This window comes from Micropterus dolomieu, linkage group LG08 (genome assembly GCF_021292245.1).
Source record: "Micropterus dolomieu isolate WLL.071019.BEF.003 ecotype Adirondacks linkage group LG08, ASM2129224v1, whole genome shotgun sequence".
NCBI classification, from domain to species: Eukaryota; Metazoa; Chordata; class Actinopteri; order Centrarchiformes; family Centrarchidae; genus Micropterus; species Micropterus dolomieu.
Window position 1 is genome coordinate 21,526,682 of NC_060157.1, and position 21,065 is coordinate 21,547,746.

Below are 21,065 nucleotides of genomic sequence, written 5' to 3' on the forward strand. Positions count from 1 at the left end.
ATTTAAATTGCAGGGGACAGGGTTTAAATGCAATCCAACAACAATTGTGTTTGTCCTTGTAAGATGTGACAGCCCTCACAACACCCATACAATAAATTAGGAAAGAAACATAACCAATACAGTTTAAAAACTGTGCATAGACTTCCAATAAATCAGAAATAAACAGATAAAACGATGGCTATGAAGCATATTTCAGAAATCATTGAGCAGACACATGGCAATGGGAATAAAAGAATTGGAGTAAAAGAGATTATAACAAGCAGGTAAAGCATAACGACTCCCTGATGGCAGGAGTGATATTTCACCCATTAGGATGTGCTCAGATGCTCATCGATTTCCTTATGATTTGTTGGTCACAAAAATAACTCAAGTCCCTCTGTTTCACTCCACTGATCTTTGAAGATATCTTAACAGTACTACACAGGCAGTTTCTGTCTTTCAGTGATAAGCAATGAAAAGGCAGATAAAAGAAAAAGATCAGAAGACTCTCAACAGAAGACTGATGTAAACAACTTAAGAATACATTTTCTTACGGAAAGGAATTAAGTTTCTGACAAAGGTGTACTCTCTGCTGGTACTTAATCATCATCTTTGTGTTCATGTCCAACCTTAATTCCTTGTTGAACACAATCAACAAAGTTCTTGTAAGAATCATTTACATTTAACTCAACTTGCATTACAATCAAAAATGTGTCATCGTACTATGGCACAAAAGCTGGAAGAGCACAGCCACAGTCTAGCTCTGTACTTGAAGAAAAGACAACATTGCTGCATTTAACAAGGTAGCTGCATACTTTCACACAGTTTCTGCAGCTGTCTGTATCCATGATGAAAAGTATAGGAGATAAAAAGCACTCTTGGGGTGAACCGTTGCGTTCAAAAATCATTAACAAGAATTCTCTCTCTCATCAAAAAATCTAAAATAGACAAGACAGATTGATAAGGGAGACATGGTGGATGTGTGTGTGTGTGTATGTGTGTCAGAGAAACATTTTCATAACTAGTATTGGAAGGGCCACTGGACTTTAATCATTACATTGTTTAGGTTTACTTACTTTTCGAAACAGTAGCCCTTTGGAAAATTCCCTAAGGTACAACTGAAACTGAAAATTCCCTGTGATTAATATATAGCTATTCTGTGAAAAGTCATAGTGAGAAGAAATAAAAGCTTTCTAGTTAATAAAGGAAATAGACTTAATTATTTTACAAGCTGACTGAAGGTCCACTTTATTCCTGCACAGTTTATTAGCCCTGTTACTTTCAGCCTGCGCTTCTCTAGAGATATCTTCACCTTCTTGACTATCTGCTTTGAGAAAGTGTTTCTTTCTATTTTGAGCACTGTTCAGTTACCCATGGTTTATTTGGAAAAACCAAAACAAACCATTGCTTTTTCACACAAGATACTGTACACATAAGAAGACACAACCTCAGACAAATCATTTCAATCCTGGCATAAATGTACTGTGAAATTCTTGTCAATCTGTGCATCAGAGCAGGCCTGCAAACTTGTAAAGCTGTCCTCCTTCCAACTGTCTTTTCAGTGAACTGGCAAGCTGAGATACAGTGATGGGCATACAGACTATGCTGTTATGATTTGATGCTCAGGGATTTACAAGTACCAGGACAGGTCACAAACTGGCTGCAAAGTGTTTTGCAATTTTGAGTTGCATATTTTCCCAGGTCACAACAATATGTTTCATTCACAACAGGCCTAGATCAAGATTGTCCATCTTATTATGAAAAGTTTATCTTTTTCCATTGTGTTTTTTTTGTCTTAATTGTTGTTTTCTCGTTTGTTGTCCTCGCCTGTGATATTTTGTGTTTTTTGCCTGGCAGGTTTGATGGGTATGCCCGGTGATTCCAGCCAGCAGGCCCGGACTGCCTGCTCCTACCAGCACTCTCCTGGTGCGGGAAGTGGCGGTGCCAGCCTCCACCACCAACACAACCACGGTCAGGCGTCGCACCACTCACACCACCCTCAGCAGCACGTCTCCCCTCACTCCACCCACAGCCAGCACCAGGCACACGGTCAGCATGGCCAGCACCCTGCTCATCCCCAGCAGCACCCGTCTCTCTCCCACCAGAGTCACACTGGACAGACCTGCCCCACGACAGGTGAAGAAGGTTTGCAAATTCCGGAAATATTTTCCAGTTTCCAGTTATAAGGCATCTACATGTAGGAGTTGAACATACTGGTGGTATGCTGTATCAGAAGACACCGTGGCAGACAGCAATGGACACCGAGTGGCCCCAAATGAATCAGCTAAAAGCAACACGTTGATTGTAACAGTTCTCACTGGGATTGTCTAAATTTTCTATCAAGAAAACCTAACGGCATCAGAATAATTTGAATGACGCTTTAATTACATATACATTCTACACACACACAAATTTAAATTTGTAGTGGAATGTTTGAAATGTCAGTTACGTAGTTGTAATTAGAAGTAGGAGAGCTTTTATAATCTTTAAAGTGGGTAAAGAACTTTAGAAGTGACCACAAACTGGTGCCAAAACTGCTCTAAAGTTAAAGTAATTGGCAGTTGAACAAAAACAAAATTAAATTTTAACACTAATACGTCAATGCAGTAATTTTTAAAAAAGCGCAAAATACCCTACATTGTTTATATCTGGTTTTACAAAATATGTACCTCAAAAAAAGCAACTTTAGATTACATAGTGGGTTCATGCTCCCAAATAATAACAACAAGATGTTCTGGTGCCATGATTTGAATGCAGCATTAGGAGAAGATTCCACCAGAGCAATGACATTAGAGTAATATCATATTTAGAATATTTCTTTTTTTTAGTTGCTGAATTGGTCCACAATCTGAACAGATTTAAACTGCTAAATGTATTTAAAGTGTTTCTTCTAAACTCCTCAACCTGCGGTTAGCAGTGCGGGTACCTGAACTGTGATTCTCAACAACAATATAACAAATGTTCAATAAGTATTTAATAAATGTTTTTTATTCACTTGGATCATACACGAATTAGGACTTAATTTTTTTATTAAGATGTCTATTTTGTTGAGGAAAAAGGACTGAAAAAAGCTTTTACTTAATTTTACTCATGCATATTTGTTAACAAAGAACTTTTCATAATTGTTTTGAAAGTTCTACCTCAGATTTGTGAAGTGATCCACTTCAAGTGTTGACCATAAAGAAGAGTTTAAACCACAATTAACCATCAGGTTTCTGTCACCTGTCAACTGGAGCAAAAATCAGCCTTTAAACTCTAAAGAAATAACGATTTGATTCTTATCGTGATAATTATCGATATCGAAAGATGTGAAACTTTTTATCGTGATAACACTTTTGGCCATATCATCCAGCCCTATTCTCAGTATAAAAAATTTCTACTCTGCTGTATACCTTCTTACTAAGTCTTGTGAAAGGAATCAACAAAGGGGTATGATTTCCCGTTTCATATATATTGATGCCGTACAGCACCAAACAATGATTCTACTTTTTCTGACTCCCAAAGCCACATTGCTGTAAATGCAATTCACTTAACACACCAGTATAGGCTTTTCTCTGCACAGGCTCATTGCATTTATATTATACTCTTTCCTCTGGAAGGTCCCAGAGCATTTGATATTATGAAGCTGGGCTGATACAGACAGGCATCTCCAAAGGTTCACTGGGGCTTTTCCTGCTCAAATTCCCAGTCTTTGTTTTATTTTTTCCCCCTTTGTCTCTCTGCAAGACAGCTCTCAGGCCAAAAGAGGGACTATTCGGATATTATTTATCTAGGTTAGTATTCCCCTCAACCAATCTGAGGATGAATGAAAGCAATCCCTCTGTCTTTGATCCACGGCCTCTCAATGTATTGTTGTTTAGTTCCATTTTTTCTTTTTTTTTTCAAAAGCAGAGTGCTGTCTGTGGAACGATTCTGTGTGAAGTCACACCACCTTGTGGTCGATTGCAGAACTTAGACTGAGGCATTTCATTTTTTCAATCTACACTGAGCAAAATTATAAACGCAACACTTTTGTTTTCGCCCCCATTCATCATGAGCTGAACTCAAAGATCTAAGACTTTCTCTATGTACACAAAATGCCTATTTCTCTCAAATATTGTTCACAAATCTGTCAAAATCTGTGTTAGTGAGCATTTCTCCTTTGCCGAGATAATCCATCCACCTCACAGGTGTGGCATATCAAGATGCTGATCAGACAGCATGGGTATTGAACAGGTGTGTTAGGCTGGTCACAACAAAAGGTCACTTGAAAATGTGAAAAAATAAATAAATTTGAATATTTTGGGAGTCTGGACTATTAGTTAGAATTCAAGGAAGTCACCTTGGGTTCTGGGAAATTGTGATGTACATTGTCCAATTGATATAGACCAGATGAACTGGGAATCAAAAAAAAATTATCTACAGTTTAACTGATAATGACAATAATCCCTAATTTATTTTTCTTTTTTCTGTGTGTGGATTTGCTCTTTCCCAGGTATGTCATCAGACTGGTACCCCAACCTGGACTGGCTGAAGGAGAGCTGCCGCATTGCCACCAGCTACAACTGGGCTGACGTAGACCTGTCCCCATTTCAAGGTAATCCACATACTATAAAAACACACACACACACAAACCCCAAAAAGAGTTCCGGTGCCATCAGTGTGAACAGCATCTGAAATGAACGTTGATAAAGCTGTCTTCTGCAGCTTGTTTCAACACAGTGAGAATTGATAAAATGGTTATGATGCCGATCAGTTACTTTGATTAAACCATCATGATTCCTCTCTGCGGTTTCATATACACTCGCCCTTGAGGCACAATGTTATAATATCCAGTATCCTAATAGTACTAGCCTAATAAAAGTCATTATCCTGCATCTTAGAGGTCGCCTCTGTCTCTCTCTCTGTCTCCCTTCCTCCCAATTATATGATGTGAATAATCCAATTAGGCGCCGGCTCAGTAACAGCCTCTTATCACGGTTGGCGCACAAAGCCGGCAACGTCCGCACACGATGGATGTCGACGGCCAGTCTTATAACACACCGGCCCTGCTGCCTCTCTCTCTCTCTCTCTCTCTCTCTCTCTCTCTCTCTCTCTCTCTCTCTCTCTCTCTCTCTCTCTCTCTCTCTCTCTCCTCCTGCAGCGCTTGACCTCCCTCACACCACCGTAATGCCATCCTCCATCGTCTCTGGCTCACCTCCAAAGAGCAGATACAGAGCCTCTCATCTCTTGTTGCCGCCAAACACAAACTGTATTAATTTGATTTTGGGAAATATCAGACGGCAGCTTGTTGAATAGAAGCTTAGGTGTGTCTTTGTTTGAAGAGGTAAATAAGAGAAGGTGTTATGGGTTCAGGGTCTTGTTCTACGTTGTGTCAAATGTGAAGAGGCGTGTTGTCAGTCTTGGCTGCTAATTAAGGTGGAAAAATATTGATGCTAAAATCATAGTGTGATTTTTATGCCGTATGTGGCTTGTCACAATAATATACCTGTATAGTACATATATTTTATTTTCTATTTGTTTGGATGTTAATTATGTAGAATTTGCTCATTTTAACAAGGAAAGACTGTAGCATTGTTCTAATGTAACTGTCAAGATGGAGTAAAATTGGGCCTCATTTATGAATCAAAATAGGCAAGAATGTTGCTGTTCCATACAAATATTAATGTGTCTCCTTACAACAGTGACCGCGGTATCCTGGTATTTCATGTCATTGTTTTCCTCACACATCTTTAATCCTCCCAAAATTAACCTTGTAAATCCTGGAAAACCATGATACGAGCTGTTCACACTCACAGAATGTTGTTTTAAATTTTAGTTAAGATCCCGAGAAAATAAAATGTGAATAAAATGATGCACAAGATATATATAATTTTATATTTGGCGCAGTTGTGCAGCCAAAGAAAATGGCAACTGGTAATTTACTGTAATATTTCACATTTAATATGAGTGTCACGTAGCTTCAACGAACAATTGTATCAGGCAGATATAAAAGGTGAAGTTGTTAAACTGTTGAATAAAATGTGTAAAATTTTAATTTAAAAAGATGCAAGTGAAATGTGAAGTGGCAAAAAGCTGAATGAGAAAAGCATCTCTGTCTGTCTGCCAGGTCTAAAGGAGAGCATGCGGCAGGCTGAGCTCAACAACTGGTCGCTGGACCCTGCCCAGATGGCTGACCTGTGTTCCTCCATTAACCAGTTCTTCACGGCCACGGGAGTCATCCCTCCTCAGGGCGCCATCCACCCACAACCTCAGGCTCAACACCAGACACCACCAGGAGCACCGCAGCATCCAGCTCAGCCGCAAGGGGGGATGCACCCAAAGGCCAGCCAGCACAATCAGCACGGGCAACACAACCAACATAACCAACATATCAGCACGGGTCAGTATATAGTTGTTGTTATTTTACACATATTTTACTGCATGTGTCACACACTTGATAGCCAGGTACACCGGAACAAGCATATCTTTCATTTCAAATCCTTTACTGAAGTAAAAGGACGTCACAGTATAAAAATCGAAAAATACTCACAGCATTTATTTTTTAGCTTTTGGGTCTAATTAAGTATCAAAAGTAAAAAATACTGATTCTGAAGAATTTTTGAACTTATTTCAGCCATCAGGTTAAAGATTTCTTGAATTTTTAACATTTTGGAGACACAAGATTCAAGACAAAAGCTAGGATTTAAGAGCTTACTTCACTTGTTACTCAAGCTGTCAACGCAGTAAAAAAAATACAATATTTCCCTCTGAAATTTAGTGGAAGAAAAGTAGAACATCTCCTACAATTGAGATACTAAACCATTATCTTAAAATTGTCCTTCTACTTTCCAGCTTTAACAGAAGGTATTCAAAGAGTAACATTTCTATACTTGCCTGCTGTGACGAGGGATTTTGAATTACAGCCTCTTCTCCTTACTGTGCCATTGTTTGCCCATTATAGATTTACAAGGGAATTATGGATGTTGTCAACTTCATGGCAACTGGAGTGAAGATATGAAGACGAGGGAATATTTCACCAGTGGGAAATCCACTGAGCGACAGCACATTCTGTAGGATTTCTTACAGCTTAGCATAGGATGGCAGCAAAACAGTGTGTGCACATGAAAGCAGCTCGTGTTCTGCGAAGACACATTATGCATGTGTGAAAGTCGGGATACTAATCTGACAGTTAGTCATTGCCCTTTTGTCTGTTCTCCCACAGGGAACATGTACATGGACTCAAGACAGAGCATTTCCTCTCTGATGGGCCCACCGGGATACCCCCACATGCCTCCCATGAGCAACACGGCTCCCACCATGACAGGTGATTCCTCCATCGCTCTCCTAACAGGTCAGGAGGAGCACGTAGAAATGCAGTTTATATGTGTGTAGGCTATGCAGGTTTTTATCCAGGCAAGTGTGTGTTTGTGGGTACCAGTGTTTTGCTAGTAAATGGTACAATATCAGTATTTGATAGTAATACTATCGTAGTGCTATGACATCATGAGAAACAAGTAAAATCATGATGAAATATCACACAATCAACTTTAACAAAAAGAAACCAGAACCAGAAACGTAATATGTTGTCTGTAATTTCAGGAAGGTTGGCACATTTCACCACATGTACAATACATTCAGTTCCTGCATTGAACAAACAAATTATAAATATCTGTACAAAGTTGGGGGACTCACAAGAGACAACCAATCTGATGCTGGAGAGGCTGAGATATCCTGACTCAAAGCTCTTCCAGGCCCACAGCAGACATTAGAGATATAGACATTATAAATCTGTTTTCACAGGCCGAGCAGTACTAAAATTGACTAGTAAGCTGGTCTGGTCTCTGTAAAATGGATGGAGTACCCCTTTTAAAGACAAATAGTTATTTCAGTTTGTACAGATTTTTTTGTTAATATATAAATTTTGGTTAAAAAAAATCAATAGATTCATGTAATTAATGAAGTGCCATGGTTTTGTGTGCCAGCATCAAAAACTGTTTTGTTTCTTGCTGCAAGAGTGGCATGTGAAGAATTCACCACAATTTTCATTATTGTATGTGGTCCTGATGTAACGGAGACAGCTCAGAATAAAGGTAATGATAACATCATGCATAATTTAATACAATATAACTATGCAACACAAGCTTTAGAAAGTCACAGTAGCTTTAATCACATTTTTTAAGAAGATGTCCGTGTGAATTTGTCAATGTTTATGTTGAAAGTAAGATTGCAAGAGTGTGTCATTAAAAGGATAATTAAAAGTTAGTGTCAGTGATACAGAAGTAGCACTGAATTGTCACAATGTGTGCTCCTTCCATGTCCAGGACATCTCAGCCAGCTGAGCCAACAGCAGCAGCACAGGCTGCCTCTGGGACACTACCAGGTGAGACGCATGCTCACTGCAGATGACATCCAGGACGACTTTGACTGGGACTCCATCGTCTAAACTGAGCCACTGGTGGAACAGAGGGGGAGTGAGGCTGAGAAATGAGAAAGAGACATGCAAGGAGAGGTGTAGTATGGAACTGGCCGACCTGCCCCTTTCACCTGTACGAAAAACAGAAGACAATCCAACAGAAAACAAACAGAAAGTAATTTTTCTGATCTTGCTGGCCTTTTTTTTTTTTTCTCCGATCCAAGTGGATGATAAGTCTAAAGACAATCATTTAAAAAAAAAAAAAAAAAAAAAGAATAAGACTTCAATGGGAATGGACCAAGCCAAGATGTAAACACACATTGTCCTAAGGAAAAGGACATCTGAAGCTCTCTGAATTGTCTCATGTTGTGTCCCCCCAGTGCCAGCAGGGTTACAAGTCGCCAAAGTGTTGTCAAATCGTCTGTTTAATTGTTTTCTTAAATCTTTTGTGTTTCCTGCTACAACTTGTGTCCAATGTTGGCAATGTTTCAGCACCTGTGCCTGAAATTAATAGAAACCTTGTGTTCTCCTAAATCCCTGCTGTAGAAATCATTCAGCCTGTCATTCACACCCATTCAGCAGGTCTCACCATTTCATCCTTTTCCTCCTTGTAACATTTCTTTGTTCACATAGTGGGCATCTATGTGGCTGCGGGTGTTTACAACTACAGTTAGAAGGAGGATTTTTGAAGAAGAAAATAATGATGGTCTACCTGCTTCACTTAAATCAGTAATGGTTGAGTGGAGCACCACCTGCTGGTTAAAACAAGCACCATATAGCTTAATTTGCCTAAAAGAAATCTATGCACCACTTCCTTTCATCTTTGTTCTGTCACATTGGACGGCTGTTTTAAACTTTTTCAGTTTATATTATCATTTTAAATGCCATTGTTGTGTTTGTGGAACAATCTATGGTGCCATGTTCTCAGGGTGTTACATTCATATATACCATGACCAATACAAAGCCATTTACATCTCTGTATGTGAGGTTACTGCGTGTCGTACTGTGCTGTCAGTGTTCACTTCCTGTTGGCGGACAGCGAGCCTCCTGGCGACTGTGGTCAAAAAGTTGAAAATCTTCAAATGTCAGCTTATAAGCTAACTGATAGAAAATACTGTGGATAAGCTTTTCAGTAGCTCAAACAGCCACTAATTAAGATTAAAATGAGACGCTGGCTAGACTTGGACTTAACATATAATTCATTTTTTTTATAATTTTGGGAAAGTGCATATCAATTATGACCAGGCAATGAAGGTCGAGCCGTGATTTCACGATGCCTCATTTAGGAGACGAGGAACGAGCAGTTTTTGCACAACACCAAACTTGACAGCATCTAGTGAGTGAGAGAAATAAAAGAAAACAGTGAACCTTTTTATTTCTTTCTTTTAAAAGACATTTACAAAATAGAAAGGAGCAAAGACTAAACAAAAGTTTCAAATGCTTAACTTTTTTTTTTTACCGTGATGTTTAATTTCATCCGTGTGTACAAGTGTGTATAGTCCTCCCTCATTTCCTTTTAGCATACAGCTTCGTACAGCTAAAAAAAACACAAAAAACAAGTAATTTGTTTGTATTAAGTGGGTGATATATGGGACCTTAAAGTGCTCTTTGGTTTGGAAGATCCAGTGAATGTTTGAATGGTCAAAACAAGGTCTCATTGTAGAAAAAAAAAAGGAAAAATACTCTTTATTATTGCCATTAAATGCTGTATTACAGTGACCAGCATATATATCTTGTGTTTGTGTGTTGTTGTCTTTGTAAATAACAGTATGTAACTCCTTTGTTTGCCCTTGAAAAACAGAGACTGATAAAAAGAAAACAGCAAATGGAGAGTATTTTGTTATTTGTCCTTCAGGAGACACAGTATGTACATACCTTCAGTATATTGTAAATAAGTGATAAAAAAAACATTGGCATTGGCGTTTTGTGTGTCAAATAATCTCTGTATGGCAGTTCAACGGTTCAAATATGTTTCAGTGTTTATTAAAATGTTATTGACCATTTTTACTGCACTAACCTTGCATCTGCTGTCATTATTTCATCAGCTGTGTCGCCATGTTTGAATTAACTGTCTTTGTGGACAGGTTGCTGTGCCATGCATGACTCTAAATTCAACATCCTGCTCCAGTCTTTTGGAGTTTGTAAAAATTTGAATCTGATTTCTCAGGTAAAAACGAAATTAAAAGAGGAGAGGAAGGATTAATTTTTTGGTCGCTGAGATAACTTTTTGCTTCTTGACTTTGCGGCTTTGTCCCTCGCAGCTTGTTGTCCAACAGGTGTCAGCCTAGTTCCAAGCAACAGTTTGTTTGCCGCAGCAGACCACCCATGCCTGCCTGTGTGAAAGTCACACAATGTTCTAACTGTATTTACGGCGCCTTTTCATTGGGAAAACCTGTTTAAAAAGCAGCTCTCTCTTGCTACCATCTGTCAGCCACAGCTGTAGGCTAACACTTTATTTTGCAATAACAAAATGATTTAAAAGATAGATACAGATGTATTATTGATGCTTGTTTCATTCATTGTTCCTTTTTTAAGGTAAATACTGTTAAATATTGTGAACGGTGACAAATAGTGAAGCTGTTTTCTTTTGCAGACACTGTCTTGGCTCCAAACTCTGTAATTAAGGATTATTTGAGACAGCTCAAAGCTCTGTTTACATTTCGCTCCATTCATTCAGAAAGCATTCAAAAGGCTTGTTGCTTTACCTTTCTAATTTCATAAACTGGCCCCTTATAGTTGGAAGTGCCTGTCTAGTCTTGATACATAAGTTAACAGCCTATTTATCTGGATTTCCAAGTGTGTACTTGTGTGAGTGAGTGTATGGGCGCTGCTGATTTTGCAGGGTTTCCAAACAGGAGGGCTGGCTCTGCACCAAGAGCGAGAGCACGTTATACACGGGGGTGCACCCTTACTGCCCCAATCCCGACACCCCTTCTCCCAACACAACCTGCCCCTTGCTCCTCAACCCGCCCAGCCCACCACCAGTACCACCACCCCTCCTCCACTCTCAGCTCAGTCAGTCACACACACTCTTTTTTTCTCTCCTGCTGTGTGCCAGTCCCTCTCTCTCTCTCTCTCTCTCCCTCCACTTCCTCAAAGTGGCCAGAGCTCCGCTCTTCTCTCTTGTCCCCTTAACATCCCTCCACCACTCTTTTTCTTCCTCCAGCTCTGAGAGACCAGCACCGGCTCGGCACCTTCGTCTTCAACTCTACAAGTTAAAAGGATCTCAGGCCAACTCCCAAACTTCTCCAGAATACTTTATTTTCATTCTAGATCTTTTTTTTGTTGGCCCCTCAGACCTTCCCCTCAGGAGAGGCTGGTTGGTGTGTGTCTGGTGTGTGTGCGAGGGCTCCGGTGTCGTGCTCTTTGCCCCGAGGGAGTCCCTATAGGTTGTGACTGAAGGAGAAAAGTTTTCACCACGATGAATGTTCAGCTGCTGCTCCTGTTGGCCCTGGCTGGCCCTCTCTGTGCCTTCCCACATGCAAGTAAGTGAACTCTTTGCTATCACCATCCTGCTGTTAGCACACGGTGTCCCCTCTCTCCCTCTGTCTCCATGTGCCCACACCACACCACTCTTTGTCTGCTATAATCCCTTTTGATTGAACAATAACACTCTGGAGGCTGGTTTCAGAAGGCAAACTTTTCATTTGTGTATCCAATAACTAATTAATTATTTATGTTCAAATTATTCCAACAACGTTTCATATTTTTTAAAACATTTTTACTGTTAGGTCATCACTCTTAAACTGCTTCTTTAACAACTGCCGGCTGTAGTCCGGCTCGTATGTTCCGCCCCAGCTGAGAATCACTGTGATGGAAAAGGAGAACTTTGGTTGAAGGTGTTAATTTAACAAAGAGGGGGCAACTCAAACAGATTGTTGATTGTTGTCTGTTGTTTTTAACAGATAACCTCCCTCTGTCTTGCTATCTCTCTCTCTGTCTGTCTCTCTCATTTTCACACTACCCCTGAGCTCTGGACAGGAGGGAAAGTTTCATTTGCAGACACCAGGGAGAAATGTGATGTAATAGCAGGAGCTCTGCTGCCTCGTGCCTGTAAATTCTTGGCTACGGTAAAGAGAAGAAAGGGATATCTTTTGGAAGGATCCCAAAACAGTGCTCATACACAGGGAGGGATTTGAGAGGAGGAGGGGGGCGCTGTAAACTTGTAACATACACCGAACACATTTATCTGAAAGCTTATCCGCGGTCTCCTCTCACTCTGCTCCTCTCATTTCTCCCTCACTGCAACTGCTTTCTTCCTTTTACTCTGCTTTTCTCTTTGCATCTCTGCAGCCTTTTCCCCCGTATCTTTGTTTTCTCTTTCTTTCTGATTCCTTCCTTTGCTTGACCAGCAGTGTTGGCCCAGGGGAAGCAGCAGCAGGCACGGGGGGGGTGTGGCTGAGGCCTGAGGGAACTGTAGGGCAGGGCTGGTGTATTAATAGAGAGAGGCTCTATATTTGAGAGGGTCATATGGATGAGAGAGGAGAAAGAGACGGGAAGAGCGAGAACACCCGCTACATGATGAGCTTTAAGAGGCGCCCAACCCTCTTCTACCCACATGTTGACCATGTGGCGCGCCGCCCCTTGGCATTTACCCATCTTTGGTGGGGTATCATGCTTTACCACTTATCCCACCCCTCCCCTTAAGCTTCTCACCCAGTCTCTTAACAGCCCTCCGCCTTTCTCCAACTCTCTGCCCCCTTCCCCTGTTCCAGCCTGATGAGTCTGGACCCAGGGGGACCGGGTTGGTGTAGACAGGGGGAGCAGAGAGGGGTTGGGTCTATTTTTAAACAACAACCTTTACCGGTCGTGGACTACGTGCCTGCTTCATTTCCATGGAGGTTTACACTGAAAAAGTCGTTAAATGTTTAGAATGATTCTTAACTCAGCCGTCTCAGTTTTCCAAATAAAGAGGGAGGCAAAGAAAATAGCTATTTAACTACCAATCCTGTAATCCTGAATCCTGTAAAACCCTCTACCTACTCCCTCACACTGCTGCGCACATCATCTAAATCCACATCTCTACATCCACATCTCTGCTTCGCGAACAGGGCCTGCTCACTAAACTAGCAAACACCATGTATCCTACTGCTGGAGCCCCCCCCCCCCCCCCCCCCCCCCCCGCCCCGTCTCCTTCTTAATGAGTTTTGTCTGCCTCTCTGGGCCTATAACGTGCCCGTCACATCTGGCTGCTGAAGGGAGAGGTCAATGCCCTTTGTTCGTGCCCACTTCTAGAAATGACTCAAATGTTGCGCTCATACTCCAAATATGCCGTTAAAGAGGGACCATGAGGAGGGAGCACTTCTCATGTCAAATATCATTTTGAAGAAGAAGAAGGAAAAAAATGCTCAGTCATACTTCCAAAATTTTCCACAAGGAGAAAGGAACATCTGTTTATGGAAAGGAGTCTCAGGCCATTTTGGCCGTTACTCTACAAGTAATGTCTCATATCTCTGGCACTTACGTAATAAAGTAAGAACAAAAATTGAGCTGCTGACTAAGGAACACTTACACAACTGGGTGGGTGTTTTATGATGTGGGAGTTGGATTTGAAGGTTAGCAAGATTATAAATAAATTAAGAGGCTCTCTTGATAAAATTGTACGTCAGGGTTGTTGCTTTTATCTGGGGTGTTTTGTTTTAAAGAAAAGATGAGAGTTGGAAAACTTAGAGTGTTGCCACAGTATGATGTTTATTTTGTCATTTCTACAGTGGCTGCATTTCATGTCATCCTTGCCCTGTTTCATTACATTTTAGGCCTTTAATCAGACCTGTTCGGCCTAAGATTAAAGGCTCACTTGATCTAGGTCTGGACCAGTTTCTGCCCCTGGCGAGAAAGTTTAGGTAGGACCTGACGTATGTCCTCCTATCTAAATTGGACCAGGAGGGGGAAACAAGTGTTTGTGTACAAGTGTGAATGCTCATTGTGTTGCACCTGTGATAAGACTGTCTGAGAATGTTCCACTCCAGTCTGTCTCCTCTTAAAATCCCCAGTGTGCTGTGCGTGGCACACCCTGGTATCTCCACAGCTGACTCCTAATGGTTGAGCGGGGGGGGTTAGGCCGTGCGGCATCTCGTCGTTGTGTGGTGAGGTGGGCAGGGCGCCTATCTCTCTCTCTCTCTCTCTCTCTCTCTCGCATTTCCCTCCTCCAGTGCTGCAAAAACATTCCTGGCCTCCAAAGGTGGACACATTCACATTCCCTCACACCGTCTACACTCCTACACAGGACTATGAATTACTCTGTCTCTCTTTCAAATACACGCACACACACACACACACACACTAACGGGGGGGCCTCAGTGACAGCTGATTGTGATCATAATGGATGGAAGCTGTTACTCCCTCCTTTTCTGTCTCACAATATCGTTGTGTCCCTCCCTCATTCTTTCACTCTCTTTGTATTCCTCTACCACTTCTTTTAATGTTAACTCTCCTGCCTGCCTTCCACCTCTCTGTCCCTCCCTGTATATCTATATCACATCACCAAACCTTATTCTTGGGACATTTTAACTCCAGTGCCATTAGCAGTCAAAATTGCTATGGTCCATTAAGATTTGAATTACTTTCTTAACCTTATTTTTACAGACAATGTCATCACCAAGTGTTTAGTGTCCTGATTATCAAAAGACTTTTGTCCTCCTCTTAACTTTCACATACTGAGCAAGAAAAACGAGAAAATATATTTTGTAATTTTGGTGAATCGGCCCTTTAATGCCCAGTTTGTGGCTCAGACAGCCGTTGGCACATTACACACACACACACATACATATGTTGCATGAACTCACTGGCACTTGCAGACGATTGTTGACTGGAAGGGTGATTTCAGGCTGTTTCATTCTTCACGTGGGAATGGATGTGAGAGAGCATTATGTTAAAATGATGTAATTGTGGGTAAACTGATCTGGGTGCACCACCAGAAATTTGGAATAATAACAAAGCTGTCACAGTTGTGTGAAGGTTTCTCAGTCTAGGATTTAAAGAATGAAAAAGAACCTGGACGTATTTCCAACTCGGCGGTGTTTTTGCTTCCTGAGGGGAGCAAGGAGCGGTTTCCTCATAATGCCCCTTAAGTTTGGAGGTCAAAGTGTCTGGTCACCATTAGATAGTACACAAAGGCATGTCTGTGTTTACATGGCACTTACATATCTAGAGACTGTTCTTTGACTCACCCCCAATTTGGAAGAAATCCTTTCCAGCTTCAGGGGTCTTGTTCTGGATCTGACCCTGTGCTCAGACCCCCCCTGTGGATAAACGGAGGGTCACTTACATACGAACTAACCACAACAACACATAGACACACTATGGCACTTCTTGCCATGAGCAAAAACAGCAAACCAGAGACAGACCATGTTCACATTATAATCAGGCAGCAGAAGGGACACGGGGCTGCTCCCCAGCTTTTCAGTTTAGAAACGCACTGTTCCCTCAGAGCTCCCCTCCACCCTTTTGCTTTCCCTTCTACCCTCCCTGTCTTTCTCTCTCTGTCTCTCCGGGGATTCATTCTCAAAGGATTCAGCGGCAACAAACCTATCCTTAAGGAGTGGCAGGGTCATGGAGAGGAAGACTGACGAGAAGTAGATTAAAAGGAAAAGAGAGGAGAAGGGATGTAGACCGCAACAGTCTCACTGTGTTATTCACTAATGCAGCTGTATCTCAGATTCAGCCCAGTGGGGAGGAAATACTACTCAGAGCTAATTGTGGGAACTGTACACATAATGAAACAATAGTTAGAGTGGGCTGAGTGGCCGATTACACATAGCGTACAGCCATACTCTGTGAAGCACAGACCATTTTATCTTCACTTACATATGTTCCAAACAAACCGTCTTAGTTGCCTTTTGAAAACCCCTTTCAGGATTTTGCCGCAGAGGGAACAAATGTTTTGTTATATTTACCCCGCCTGTTGCTAATGAACACACTAGCCAGCACAGGACTAGGAATAACTGCACTGGTTGTTGGTCCAGCTATTGAGAGTTATTTTTGCCTTGTAAAGTATTCTCTATTATTTCAAGTATTTAGAACAATTTGATATACAAGAGATGGAGAAAGCATGATGTCAGACGGTAACTTTAGATGATTCACATAGACGCTCATTTCTGATTCTGGTCTCTATAGAGTACAGAGATTTAAAGTTTTTTTTATTCCAAAGAGAAGAAGTGGTTTCAAGCCAGCATCTTGTCAGTGGAAAGTTAACTGTAGACCGTAATTTTAGTGCCACACTGAAATCTACCTCCTTAATTTTGAAGCAGTGCCTTCCAGGCTAAGCTTTCAGTTGTGGCTGGGAGGATGTTGAATGTGGGGGGATGGAGTTAGGGTTATTAAAGGAAATGATTAGGTTGAACCCAGGTGGCTGCGTAGTCCAGACCTTGATGAAAGACACAAGGATAAATACATGTCTTTATCCAGTTGCAAAATACCAAATGGGAGCCTCCATTTTACTGCAAGCTAGGAAGAACTTTTATGCTCAAACTAAACGTTAAAATTTTTATCATTCAAAAAAGTTGTAAATGACTTGATATTTCACACGCCGGCTGCTGCAGCGGCGGCTCCCCCCACAAGGAAATGAGGCAGAGGATATGGCATGCCAGCAAGCAATCACAGAGTCTTAGACAGGATGGAGCGATGAAAGAGTGGAGGGAGGATGTACATTTCATGATGTCACAGGGTGTGGTGGTCATGCTGTCACGGTGGTCATGCTGTCACGGTAGCCATGTGTTAGTGATGGGTGTGTGTGAGAAGTGAGAAAGAGGAAAGGTATCACATCATTATATCAGGGAGGAATTTATCTTGTCCATTTTTTTACCATCCTGACAGACTGGGGGCTTTTTTCTGTGTCTGTTGCCACTCTGTCCTGCTACTGAACTTAATATCACTGGCCAAGAGGCAGACCAATGTATAAACACACTGTACTAGTCACTATGGAATGGTATAGTAGGGCTGGGGGATAATTTAATATTTTAATTTATATAATTGTTATATAATTATGTTGTTATAAAGTTCAAATATTAAGATATAAAATACAATTAACAGTTGTCTTGTGTTTTTAATTAAAACAAGTTAAATAAATCTGTCACAGTGTCAAATCTGACGTACAAAACACATTGTGAGAAGTTTATAGGATTTTCTTTTCTTTTTGATCAGAAAATACAAAAAAAAACTACCTCAATGGGATGAACATTCATTTGGGTTAGGGGGATTTTTATTACTTTAGAAAAGATTTTTAAAATATCAACATATTGCTATGTTAATAAGTGAAATGTTATTTCGTCCATTATTTCTATACTGGATATTTACACACATTAGATTTTAGTTTCAAGTTTTTAACAATTGCTACAATATTATATTTGAGACTTCAAAGAGAAAATTTAATTTGGTTTCTCAGCCGCACTATATATATAACACAAAACATATGACAAAAACAATATACAATATATAGAATTACAAACAAAAACGATCCATTGCTCCACAACCACAGTAACAGATTATATTCTTACATTTATACCTGCATGTGAACCCATCTTTGACCTCTCATTGCTCTCCCCAGACCACACAGATGTCACTACAGACCCTTATGTTGGGACCACTCAGACTGTAGCAGAAGTCACTCTTGACACTTCCGAGTCTCCAAGAGAAGACCATACTGTTGTCACTGGTCCTCCTCCAACCGAACCAGCAACGGCCCATCAAGAAGTCACAACAGAAGTTGTCACCGAGGCTGCGCCTGCATTTTTTACGGTCGAAGAGGCCGTCGTTGAGACAGAGGCCTCTGTTGCTTCTACTACTGCAGCAGCACCCGAACCCCTTATCACCGACTCTCCCATTGAGGAGACCACAGCAACTGTTGAGGAAATGCTTGAGAAAAAGGTTGAGGAAGCCACTGCAGCAGACACGGGTGAAGAGGTGCTCGTTGAAGAAGACACAGAGGGTGAGGAATGTGTGAAATGGAAGCTGGGATAGTGTAAAGGTGGTCAGTTTGGAGTCAGGTCTTTTTATTGACTGATATGATACTGCAGATACTCTGCGAGCCTAATCTGGAAATGAGGGTTTAAAGTTCACATACAGGCCTGAAATCTCTCTTTCTCAGAGGTTTAGATCTGGCATTTGATTAATTCTAAGTGTGAAAATGAACCATGATAATCAAAGTGCATTCACTGGTCTACGTAGAACATGTTATCAAAATCAAACTGATGTCTGAAAAATAATCTGACTCATCTTGTCTTTCTGTCCCACAGAGGGCCTGAGTACTGGCCAAGTAGTTGGCATCGTGATTGGCTGTCTGTTGGCAGTGGTCATCGTCATCGCCGTGGTGATTGCTGTGGTGAGGAGGATGGGTAAATACTCGTAAGTACCTCACCCCTGCTGGTGGATACACATTCACACACACGCAGAGCTTGAATGAATGTGAATGCTGGCAGTTATATTAATATTATTGTTGTGTGGTGAGTCATCACTTCTGGCTCTAAATATGGAGTGAAACAGCATGAGCTTTTAGTCATCACTGACACATCCTATGATGAAATAACACAGGCAATGATGTAATGGATCTTGGAGAGATTCTGTTTCTGTTCTGTGTGATAAGATGACCCTGCTTGCCCAACACAAACTGCGTAGTTTGACCATAATTGGTTTCTGCTGTTACTCTCCTCGCTGAGAGTCACAGAGGTCCCATCCAAGTGAGAGTATTCCCACGAACCACACCCTCCCGTCCCGAAAACACTGTCATGAACTCCATGTATTGCTAATGATGAATGTTTCTTGTGTCACAGGTCTGCCAAGAACAAAAAACCTGCAAAAAAAGACAGCGTTATGGTTTCTGTAAATTTCTCTATTTGACTCTTTCAGCTAATCATTTTAACCCCATGCCCAACATAATCCTAATTCAAAGACCTGTAACAGATGTCCCCCCCTCCCAAGAAAATACTCTCTCAAAGTTTGATGCTTGTTGCTGCTTTTTCTAACACACAGTCCCATGGCTCTGGGAGGATAATTGGGCATTCATGGTGACAAGTGGCTCTATTTGGACTCAAAATGTACTTGTTTATTGACTCAGTGTCTGTCTATGTGGCCAATGGTCATCAAGCAGACTGGTTTTACGTCAACAGCTTGACTTGATCCCTAGAAGCAGAGGCTTGTGTTTGTCAGCAGTGGGGCAGCAATAAAAAGTCGTCAACTTCTGTTTGATTGTCTGTGATTGTTGGTCTTGGAAATTTCATTTCACAGTTGACCTAAGCCAGTGATGCTCTATAACAAAAGATGACGCGGGCTGGTCTATTGGTATGAAGTAGTATACAGTGGGCGCTGACGCCTTTCCCCTGTTAAATAATAATACAAATAATAGCTTCATTAAGCAAAAAACACAAGTTTTATGTCAATTATAACTTTTAATTTATGGTTTCATGTATAAGCGTCAGAATGCTAGGAAGATATGTAGCTTGTGAAAAACGGTCCGATACTTAAATTGGTGACTATGGGGGCTAAAGAATCAGTCCTAATTTGTGGTCATGTTCACTTCTCCCATTGGAGTAAATAGACTCAGAACCAGCCGTTAGTATCCTGAAGGGGCAAGGCAGTGGCCAAACCCACAACCACGTGACACCGATACAGAAAATGACTCTTGTGTGCCGTCTCCTTTCTGAACCGTCTCTGCTTAAGCTACGCGCAGAAAGAGGAAACTGTAGTCCAAAAACTAATCTTGTCAACTCCCAAACTACCTGGAATTCAAACAATCCATTTTAAGGCTTTGATAAACATGCCTCTTATGTAAACCTTATGTTGTTTCTTTTTCTATATTGACCTCTATCTTTTATCTTTAATTAAATCTACAAACCAGCTTTTTTCGCCCCCCATTGTTGTCCATAAGGGCAAAATTGTACACCCTTGTAATTAACTTTAACAGCTACCCTAACTACTGTAGATTCAACCACTGACTGACTATCTTTCTTTCGTCCCGCAGCCCTTGAGGAAAAAGCAGGCCAAGCAGCAGGAGCGCCCAAGGTTCTGGAAATTCTGAACTACTGAGCTGTGACGTCATTTCTGATCATTGAAACAAGCACGATACCAGAACTCAACTAATCTAACCAGACATCTGGACTGTTGCCAAATAAAGGGGGGGGGGGGGGGGGGGGGGGGGGGGGGGGGCGCTTATGTGTGTTATGTGTGTGCTGTATGTTTGTGAGACAAGAGGGGTACATGAGCAAACATCCTCACCTCCCCCGCTACCTCCCTGACCTCCGGGAGCCGCTGATGTAAAAGGCTCTGTCCCCACCTACTCCCTCAGAGAGAACAAAAAAAGGGGACAGCAGGGTGTCACAACGAATTTCAGGCCTTTCAAACGCATTTTGTAAAAATTAAAAATAAGATTGGGTCACCCTCCCTCCTTTAAAGGGTGACTGAATTAGATTTGCATGGAAGTTTGAGAGGACATAAAAATGGAAAATCGGACAAAACTAAGGGAAAATTAAAGACAGAAAGTAGGAGAGACTGCTACAATTTCCACAGGATGTATATACAGTGCAAGGGGACTACATAGTATAGAGTACAGCTAATGACTTTCTCATATGTTGCATTTGCATAGGCTAGCAATTTCATATTATGGAATACACAGTACATACAGTCAGCCTTTGGCTATTGTTGTGGCCAACAGACCTTTGAAGTACCAGTTAAAACATTTTTTAGCAAGACTCGCTGATATGTTGGCCAACTGTAAGAAGCA

General features: G+C 41.2%; 2 protein-coding genes across 7 annotated transcripts in view; both read left to right on the forward strand.

Moving 5' to 3' along the window:
• LOC123975312 (forkhead box protein J3-like) overlaps positions 1–10,365 on the forward strand; it is a 69,925-nt gene extending 59,560 nt beyond the window's left edge. For 4 of the 6 annotated variants that reach the window (XM_046056694.1, XM_046056693.1, XM_046056698.1 and 1 more), the window contains 5 exons: positions 1,837–2,124; positions 4,454–4,555; positions 6,068–6,340; positions 7,163–7,291; positions 8,262–10,365. In XM_046056694.1, the coding sequence (XP_045912650.1) occupies positions 1,837–2,124; positions 4,454–4,555; positions 6,068–6,340; positions 7,163–7,291; positions 8,262–8,383 (914 nt within the window). In that variant the 3' untranslated portion in view covers positions 8,384–10,365. The remainder of the gene's footprint in view (positions 1–1,836; positions 2,125–4,453; positions 4,556–6,067; positions 6,341–7,162; positions 7,292–8,261) is intronic. The other 2 variants (XM_046056697.1, XM_046056696.1) reach the window with 2 other exon arrangements.
• A 1,045-nt stretch (positions 10,366–11,410) lies between these two features.
• si:ch211-156j16.1 (uncharacterized protein LOC564557 homolog) lies at positions 11,411–20,472 on the forward strand. The gene is made up of 4 exons (XM_046056728.1): positions 11,411–11,838; positions 17,898–18,278; positions 18,586–18,694; positions 20,307–20,472. The coding sequence occupies exons 1-4, from the start codon at positions 11,775–11,777 to the stop codon at positions 20,311–20,313; spliced, it is 561 nt and encodes a 186-aa protein (XP_045912684.1). The 5' UTR covers positions 11,411–11,774; the 3' UTR covers positions 20,314–20,472.
• Positions 20,473–21,065: the final 593 nt, after the last annotated feature.